Genomic DNA, 10,515 nt, shown 5'->3' with positions numbered 1-10,515 from the left:
CCCTCCTTTTGGTATGTAACATTCATCGAATTACTGTAACATACATTTTATGAAAGCATTTTACATTTATTCAAGTCAGTAAAAAAGAATGCAGGATTTTACTATCATAAACCACTTATTTGAAAAAGAGTCAAAATATTTACATTTATTTCTATTTTTTTTGTATTTCCAGACTTCTAACAGCAAAGCCACATTTATCTGTTCAGAGTTTTGATTATGAGTTCTTCCTCTTTGGATCAGATGATGGGTGAAGCAAATGTGGTGACATTTGATTAATGCTATTGAAAGTTCTCTACACAGACTAATTACACAATAAGCAAGCTGAAATGTCCGACTCTCTAAAGGCATCGATAAGTTCAGACTGAGAGACAGAATGGAATTCACAGCACTCGTAAATTATTGAATATAATTTTCTCCCTGCTTGAATTTGATCCATGCTCGATCACAGGACAAAAAAATAACGACTACAGTTTGTCCGCTAGACCTGCTACTTGTCCCTGAAGCTCTCCAGCACTAAACTGAGCAAAACAAAGTCAAGTCAGAGGGTGTGCCAAGTTAAACTGTAGTGCAGTTAGTAGGAGGAACCTTCTCCATTTTGTTCCTCGTTTCTCGGGCATCCTGTGTTGGACATTCGCTGGCCACCTGGCACTGGAACACCTGCTTATAGGCTTGCCTGAAGTTCTCAGAGAGAAACGCATAGATGATGGGGTTGACCGAGGAGTTGCTGTAGGCCAGACAGTGAGCCACAACACGAAAAAGGAAGGAAGCCTGGTTCAGGGGGAACGAACCAAACTCCACCCAGAGGTGCACTACGTGATGGGGCAGCCAGGACAAGCAGAAGACCACTACCACCACCAGAACAGTCTGTGCAGTCTGATGATATGCAACCACAGACAAGTGAAAAGAAAGTCAGAGCCTGCATTTAACATAGAAGATATATTGTGATTTTCTAAATGGTTTTCTTTTATTTATTGTTATTTTTATTAATATAAAAATGTGCTGCACACATTGTACTTACCTTCTTTTTTGAAGCCTCAGATTTCTTCGATATGTTTCGCAGATTTTTGTGTAAATGGTTCAGTACCTGCATGTGTATAAATTAAATATTTTTTTTAGAAAAATATCCCAGACTGCACAATTCTGCACTGTTTTTATTTGCTAAGCTAGAGATCTAAAATGCTGTATTACAGACCAGAAATCTGCCGTATAATTAAACAGCGGCATGTTGATTGCAGCAAATACAGTTATAAAAGTAACAGGCTTGAGTGCAAGCCTTTATAGAAAATCACATCATGAACACATGAAGGTTTCAGACACCATGTGAGATGTGGATGTGTTCTGTGCTTTTGGATCTGCTATTGTTTTTCCACATTTTTTTCTATGATTCATTTATTTTTGAATTTTTATTCTTTACAAGTAAGTGTATTTTTTTTATTTTTAATTTAGGTATTCACTTTACTACCATTATTACTATTATTACATATTATTCACATACATAAAGTTTGCAGACACATGGTCAGTGTGTGCTTTTTGAGCATCGCATTCCACATTTAGTCCCAATTTGTTCTTATAAGTCCCTCCACTCTTCTAAGAAGATGTTCCACTAGATTTTGGAGAATGCTTGTGGACATTTGTGTTTATCAGACACAAAGTAGGTGAGGCGTGGAGGCCTTGGGTGCAGTCAGAGATCAGAGCTCTATAGCAGGCTCCTCTACAGGATCTTCCTCTCCAAACTATGTAGAACATTAATGAAGCTGGCTTTGTGCACAGGGGCATCATCATGCTGGAACAGGTTTAGGTTTTCAAGTAAAAGTGAATGCAAAATTTATCCACTGACATCATATACAAATGTATGCCTCCGGCTTTGGGGTCACAGTTTGGAGAAGAACCACATTTGTCAGGTGTCCCAATACTTTTGTCTAAATAGTGTAATATAAATCGATTGATTTATTTGTTTATCACCTTGTGTGTCCAAACCTTTGGTCTGTACTGTATATATATATATATGTATACTGTACAGACCAAAAGTTTGGACACACCTTCTCATTCAAAGAGTTTTCTTTATTTTCATGACTATGAAAATTGTAGCGTCACACTGAAGGCATCAAAACTATGAATGAACACATGTGGAATTATATGTGGAATTATATACATAACAAAAAGTGAACTGAAAATATGTCATATTGTAGGTTCTTCAAAGTAGTCATCAAGAGAATGCCAAGAGTGTGCAAAGCAGTAATCTATAAGCAAAAGGTGGCTACTTTGAAGAACCTACAATATGACATATTTTCAATTGTTTCACACTTTTTTGTTAAGTATATAATTAAATATATAATTCCACATGTGTTCATTCATAGTTTTGATGCCTTCAGAGTGAATCTACAATTTTCATAGTCATGAAAATAAAGAAAACTCTTTGAATGAGCAGGTGTGTCCAAACTTTTGGTCTGTACTGTATTTATTTTTATTCTTATTATATAATTGGAAACTCTCATTGTTCATTTTTTAAAGTTACATTTTTATCAAATTTTTTAAATGTGATTACATATCACTCACAACCACATGATTCCAAAGGAAATGTATGATTAGAAAAAAACAGAATAGAAAAGAGCACACACACACACACACACACACACACACACACACACACACACACACACACACACACACAGAGAGAGAGAGAGAGAAAGTCTAAACTAGACCTTTCCTGGTCACTCAGGTGGTATGCATTGAATGAGCTCTTCATTGTAGGAAATAATAAATAAATGTAATTAAAAGTACCACAGGTACAGCGGCCAATTTATTAAGAACACCTTCTTATCAAATAATAATAATTTTCTCTATAACTTTTCCAGGTCGATTGAAATAATTACCTTTGCGTAGCAGAAAGAAATAAGGATCAGGGGCAGCAGGTAGCCGAAGACAAACGTGCACACCACGTAGATTTTCCTCTTTCTGGGATCAGCCCAGACTTCCCAGCAGAACGTGCTGTTGTCCTCGGTCTCCACGATGCGCTGGTGGTACGCGACCGGCAGGGACATGGCCAGCGAGAGCGCCCAGATGCCCAACACGCCGAGCAGCGCGTGCCTCGCCACACGGATGGACGATGATTTCCGGCTGTGCACGATGGCCACGTAGCGGTCCACGGACATCGCGGACAGCGTGAACACGCTCACCAGCATGGACACGGTGAAGAAGTAGTGCACGAACTTGCAGATGAACGCGCCGAGCACCCACATGGGGAGCATGTACACAGTGGACTGGAAAGGCACGCAGAAGAGCAGGTAGGACAGGTCAGCCACGGCCAGGTTCAAGATGAAGATGTTGGTGGTGCTGCGCCGCTGACCTACTCTGCGCCGCACCAGGACCGCGATCACGAGCGCGTTTCCCACCACGCCGAGCGCGAAAATCAGCCCGAACACCAGCAACGTCACCAGGTTATCAGTCCCAATACCCAGCAGTAACTTAGCCGGTGTCTCCGAGTCTGCACGGCTCTCAGACACAACACCTCCAACACTTTTATTGTAGATGTTCATGATTGTCCTGCATGCGTAAAAAAAAATCCCCAATTGTCTATGTTCTGATCAGGTCTGTAGCTCTAAAGCGCGCGCAATCACGCAGCAATTCACGTGCATTCACGCGTCTCGCAGGAGCTCGAAATTTACTTTACACATCCTGAGTTCTGTGCGCGCTCCGGGTGCGCGCGCTTTTAACTGCGCGCTCAAATGGCATTATATGGACGCAACCAAGAGAACAGCATGCGGATCATCACGACATCTCATAGTCTCCGAGGTGCAGAGCATCTACTGAGCATGAGCAGTAACAAAACAGCAACATCATTTCCACAATTTACAAACATTTTCAAAAAGGTTTATAATCTAGATCTCAATTTTGATCCAGTTCCAGACTTTCACAGCTCATTAACTTTGAAATGGTACATACCTGGTGTATCTGAATCTCTGGAACACTACGTACAGTATAACCAACCATATGCACTTCATTTCATCTGAACCAGACTCAGTTCCTGGCTCAGGTCAGGTCAGGTCAGATCAGATCAGATGGTGGTATGATGTGTTTGAAGCAAGATGACAAGATCTAGAATGCAGGGATACTGAATACAGATCTGGCTGTAGGAATGATGATGTTGTAGCTCATCAAAAACATATTCATATTAATATAGTTTTTTGACAAAAGGGTTATAAAGAAGAAAATAAAATAAAGAAATACTGAATACATTTTGGACACAACTATTTGAGTAAATAATTTGTACCTCCATGAATGAAAAAAGTAACCATCTGCTTCATCTGATTAACTTTTATAATCCAAATGATGATGTCAATAACTGTTATAGTAGCAGTTTAAATCAGAGATAAAAATACCCCAGTGAAATTATATACAGTATAGGATGACTCTTAAAACAGCGCTCTTTGAATTTATTTAGTGGACTGTGACTAACTGTTGTGTATGTTAGGGATAATCCATGATTAGGTGTGTGGGACATAATTTTAATGCACGACAAGTGATCCAAATAAACCAAAGGGTGGTGGCCTCACCAAGCCGTAATTCATCCCATGGTCATGAGCCAGCATTCACAAGGCAAAACTGTCAGAATGTATAAAAATAACAGTTAATGTTGTTAGTTATTGTAGGTACAGGTTTTCCAAAAAGATAAGATTATATTTATGTGTAATTGAATGAACTTCCTATAAATTAGATGATATATGGAGCTCAGTAAATTCTTTAGGAAATTTGTACAATAGCTGTATGGAACTGTGCATAATTATAATTATAGGTATATATAAGGCGGTGTATTTATTTAGAACGCTGATTTAACTGACCAGAACTACCTGTGTAACTGGACAATTTGATTTGTCTTTTACTATGACATTTTTCTTTAGATTTTCTAATAAATAAATACAAAATCTAAATATTTTAATTCAAAATGAAATTGAAATACTGGAGCTGTCAAAATTAACAAGGTTATAACGTGTTAATGCAAATTCATTTTAGCGTTAGAATTATTTTAAATGCGCTAAAAATGTAAACCTTTAACGCAACACAACATCCTTTCTTTACTCAGATATATATATAAAAAAAGGACTAATTAATATAATTAATTCGATTATTTTTAATCTAAAGATTTGTTTTACTAAGGTGCCAAGTCTTAAATCAAGCAAAAAAAATCTGCCATGATGCAACACATCCAGCAATTAAATCCGTCCGTGTGGAACCATAACAAAAGTTTTGTTTATTAAAAAAAAAAAAAGAAAGAAAGAAGTCACCTGAAAGTTAAGAAATCTTATCAACTACTCTACTAAATCTACTAATTGGGATTTACTTTGTGGTTAAAATAGTCATTTAAAGAGACATAAAATAATTCTATATTTTTTCCAAAATTATTATTATTATCTTCTTTTTTAAATACACATATATACAAACACACAAGACCTTTACATGTGTGTCTAAAAAAGCCACTGCAACTTCCTATGCACCAAGTTAGATTTGTAATTTTGCCACACATTGGATTATGGAGGCCACTGTGCTATTGGTAATCTTCAGGGCAACATAAATGTTTTGTAGCCTTTTTCAGATCTGTGCTACAATCCTCTCTGTCTCTGCGCTCTACAGGAGGTTCCTCTGACCTCATGGCTTGGTTTTTGCTCTGATATGCATTGTCAGCTGTGAGGCCTTCCACAGAGGGGTGTGTGCCTTCTCTATAAATAAACTTTTCCACAGGTGGACTCCAGTCAAGGTGTAGAAACATCTCAGAAACGATCAAGAGAAATGGGAGGCACCTGATATACATTTCAAGTGTTGATGCAAAGGGTCTGAATACTTATTTACATGTGATATTTCAGGTTATTAATTAAAAAAACATTTACAGACATTTCTAGAATTCTGTATGTCCTTGTCATTATGGGCAACTGAGCGTAGATTAATAGGGAAAACAAATCTATTTGAGCGATTGTAGTATCAGGCTGCAATATAAAATTGAAGTGAAGGCAGTCTGAATACTTTCTGATATACAAAATCTCACAAAAGTCAGTACACCCCTCATATTTTAGCAACCATTTTAGTGTCTCTTCTCAAGAGACACTACTATAGAAATGAGTAGTCAATGTGCAGCTTGTACAACAGTACAGATTTACTATTCTCTAAAAAATATCTCACCATACAGCTATTACAGTAATCCAGCGATTTACCGTGGTTTGAGAATTGCAATTGCCACATAACTAATTAGATTGGCTGATTTTCCCGGTCTCTCACGGAGAGCACAATAGACCAAAAAACGTATAGGAAATTGTTTTTATGGATTTTTATGTTAAAATAATAAAACCTATTAATAAAAATATAATTAATAATTATAAAATGAAGTAAAATATTAATACAGCACAGTACTGTATACATATTTTTGGGGTGCCGTCTGTTTATCGTGGGCGGTTTTGGAACGTAATGGGGGATAAACGGGGGATTACTGGTATTGTCTAAATAACTGGCAACAAAAGTGAGTAAACTCTCAGTGATAACAGCTGTATGTGGTGTAAATGTATAAAGCCACATGTCCTTTTCATCATGTTCATGTTTTTGTCTGCTTGTCAGGACCATACAGATTTGTGTATCTTGTATTAGAGCAGTTATAATGTGGTGCTTTGAGTTTAATTCTCTCATACTGACCACTGGATGTTCAACATGGACCTCATGGTAAAGACTTTTTGAGGATTTAAGAATTAGAATTGTTGCACAAAGATGCAGAGGCTGTAAGAAGATCAGTTACAACCTGAAACTGAGTTACAGTACAGTGGCCAGGGTCATCCAGAGATTTTCCAAGACGGGTGACTACTCTACAATATATTCAACTTTATTTCTATAGTCTTGTCTCTTGAGAAGATTATACTGAAATTGTTGCTGAACTGTGAGGGGTGTATTAATATTAATATTTTACTTCATTTTCTTCAGTAATATTTTACTTTTCTTTTTTTTATTAATATTTTACTTTATTTTATTTGTGAGATACTGTTTATAGTTTAAGCTATTTAAAATTATAATACAAAGTGTGAGTTGTGTAAAAATAACTCACTTAAAATCCTTTTGGAAAGCAGGATGTTGCTGGTTTTCAGAAGTCAAGGAGTTGCTATCATCACCCAGGCATAGAGAGAGAGAGAGAGAGAGAGAGAGAGAGAGAGAGAGAGAGAGAGAGAGAGAGAGAGAGAGAGAGGGAGAGAGAGAGAGAGAGAGAGAGAGAGAGAGAGAGAGAGAGAGAGAGAGAGAGAGAGAGAGAGACAGACAGACAGGCAGGCAGGCAGGCAGGCAGGCAGGCAGATGATTACACACTGTGTTCATATCTTATTTTATATACACTATATAGGGAAAATTTTGTAGACACCTGACTAAGATTAGTACAGTATTTGCTTTGTAAACATCCCATTTAACAATAAATCCCCATATATCTTCTGGGAAGATGTTTCCATGGTTTTTGAAGTGTACATGTGGGGATTTGTGCTGATTCATTCACAAAGCCTTCAATTTTGTGGAACCCACATAGGATTATAAAAGTCTGGTGTCCTGATCCTTGTGTCCATGTATGATGCAGATGCTGGTAAATCTGAAGAACTTAGAACTATATAATTGGCATAATGCTCAATGTATCAAAGTTAAATTCAAGGAATTAATATTAAAAAAAGAAAAAAAGGAGAGAAATAACTACTCATTATTCCATGCACATCGGCACTAAACGCTATTGTGATAATGTATAGGTTGTGAGTAGAACTGCCCTCTTATCAACTGAGGGACATCCAATCAGCAGCAGGATGAATTATTCAGTAAAGAGTTATTTTTGCTATTGTTCACATTTGATGAGTGTCCTTTTTAGAAGAATATTATCGCTTTAGCTTGCAGAAGAGCCTCAGAATTTATTGTATGGCATTTTACCTTCAGCAGGTCAAGAAACTTAAATATATTGTTAATGCTAGTACACATGGCCTGTCCACTTTATTAGGAACACCTGGATATTTGTGCAGTTATACAGTCAGCCATAATGTAATGTGCACGTGTAAGATGCCACTGTAGCCTCACATTTCAGTTCTTGGATAATAGGAGTTGAACCCCATATTGTGTGTGGAGATGTTTTCATAGTTGTTTGAATGTACCTTTTGGTTGAAACCAGTCAATTCTCTTCAAAAATCTCATATCCACAAGGGATTTTTGCCCACAGAACTGACGCTCACTGAATGTTTTATGTTTTTTACATCATGATAACTCGCTGTGCTGTAAAAATTTCAGGGGATCACCAGTTCCTGGAAAATGCCACATTCCCACTATGTTTGCCCCAGTCTGACATTTGACCTGAATATTAACTGAAGCTCTTGACAGTGTATTTGTGTGTGTGTATTAATTGAATTGTACTTTGTATAATGCCTTCACCAATGGATTTTATATCAAAATGAATAGATTTTGAATATAAATTGTAATTGAATATGTTTATTCATAAAATGTAAGTGCCACATTATCAAATGTGTATTTATAATAGTTTGTTGAAATTTTAGTTTGTTGCATTTTTAACCAGGACAAGTAAAGCATTGTGATAGATATACAATATGAACACAACTCAAAATCAAAGTGAACTTTATTGTCTTTCAGACAGGCAGGTGCAAAACAGAACAAAATAGCATTTCTCCAGAGACTCCAATGTGCAGGTGTAATATATAACAGTCAGCAAATAGACAGTAGACTAGACAGTAATGAAACACAATACACATAGATAACACAATAAACAGATATACACAAAAAAGGCAAAATATTAGACATCAGTACAAAGGACAAAGGCTTATTCCATGATAAATGTTCACATTTCAAGATTTAGTGCACAAGTGGCAAGAATGTAAACTATCTGTGATAAAGTGCTCAAGTGATAAGAATCAATAAATAGCACATGACTAGTCTGGTTAATGCACAAGATTAAAAAAGTGTGCAGTTTAGCCGTTATAGTCGTGAAGGGTCAGTAGGTTTTTCTGTATTGTCAGAGTGGGTTGAGTAGCCTGATGGTATGAGGGAAAAATCTCTTGCAGGGTCTGGTTGTTTTGCACTGCACACTACAGTAGCATTTTACAAAGGGCAGAAGTTTAAACAGGTTGTGGGCAGGGTGGGTGAGATCTTTGACTATCCTGTCAACTCTGTACAGGCAACATTTCTTGTACAGATCCTGTATAGATGGGAGTGAGGCGCTGATGATTTTCTCAGCTGTCTACTCTCTGTAGAATAAACTGACCGGTCTGGTATCGTAACTGCTCTGCTTCTGCTCTTTACACTCCAAACCATGTAAAGAGGATCTTAATGGAGTTGGCTTTGTGCATAGGAGCATTGTCATGCTTGAACAGGTTTGGGTCTTCTTGCTCAAGTGAAGGGAAGATTTCATGCTAATTAATTTAAAGACCTCATATACAATTGTGTGCCTCCAACTTTGTGGTAACAGTTTGGGGAAGAATCACATATGACTGGAAAAGTCAGGTGTCCCAATACTTTTGTCCCTATAGTGTAAGTTATAATATAGTTTTCTTGAATATTCATTAGGATTGTTTAATTATGAGTGGAGCTGTATCATTTAAAGAAACACTGTAAAAATGCTTTGGGACAATGTCTATTGTTTAAAAACAAATCTTGAATTTAATAAAATATTTTTTTTTTACATATACATGAACATCTGCCCATTATTGCCACATGAATGGCTGAACAGATAGCAGCAAAAATGCACATGTACATGTATATGTAGAAAATATCTATTTAATTCCATTCAAGTTTTATTTGTATAAAAATGTTTTTTTTTTTTTTTATGGACATTGTCCCAAAGCAGATTTACAGAGATAAAGAGGTTATGATGTTGGAATGTTTGTTGCTTGTGAATGAAAGTTTAGTGCTTATAAGTTTGTTCCTTTAAGTTTATCCATAATGAGAGAGCCAGTGCCAGACCTTGGGCATCACATGTCCAAATATATGTCCAAATGTATCTAGATTCTGATTCACTCTGTGTTTCACTGGACAGTCTAGATGGGGTCAGCTATCCCACAATAAACTGTAATAAAGATTTGACATATTTGGTTATGAAATATTTTTTTCTCTTATAAATATATAGAATCAGTAAAGAGTAAGTCTATTATGCTTATGAAAATGTTTTGTTTTCATAGTGCATTCAATTATAATTAAATTTGTTTTGTAATGTGAAATAGAACTTAGCATCCAAAACACAGGCTGAGCTGATCAAGCTGAAAGACAATCAGTATCTAATCAAGGTTCTTCAATAAAGCTGTACCAGATACATCCCACTAGAGCAAAAGTCCCGAACAACCTGAGAACTTGCTGGTGAAATTGTGTCCTTTTTTAATATTAATGTTTTGGCTCACGATAAAGAGGGTATTGAATAATTTAAGAAAAGTTTTAAAAGATTAGTTGATTACATGACTGAATGATTTAATGAATTAATTAAACAATTAATAAAAAATGTATTCACATATAATTGACATT

At 36.4% G+C, this 10,515-nt stretch overlaps 1 protein-coding gene across 1 annotated transcript; it reads right to left on the bottom strand.

The window, feature by feature from the left end:
* Nucleotides 1–555: 555 nt before the first annotated feature.
* On the bottom strand, nt 556–3,536 carry galr1a (galanin receptor 1a; the record flags this gene model as incomplete). The annotated part of the gene is made up of 3 exons (XM_083523803.1): nt 556–873; nt 1,019–1,084; nt 2,874–3,536. 3 exons carry the CDS (start codon nt 3,534–3,536, stop codon nt 556–558), a joined length of 1,047 nt encoding a protein of 348 aa, XP_083379929.1.
* Between the last annotated feature and the right edge of the window lie 6,979 nt (nt 3,537–10,515).

Source organism: Silurus aristotelis (assembly GCF_946808225.1).
Source record: "Silurus aristotelis genome assembly, chromosome: 21".
NCBI classification, from domain to species: Eukaryota; Metazoa; Chordata; class Actinopteri; order Siluriformes; family Siluridae; genus Silurus; species Silurus aristotelis.
Note: the sequence above shows the minus strand (reverse complement) of the source record. Positions and strands in the feature narration are given on the sequence as shown.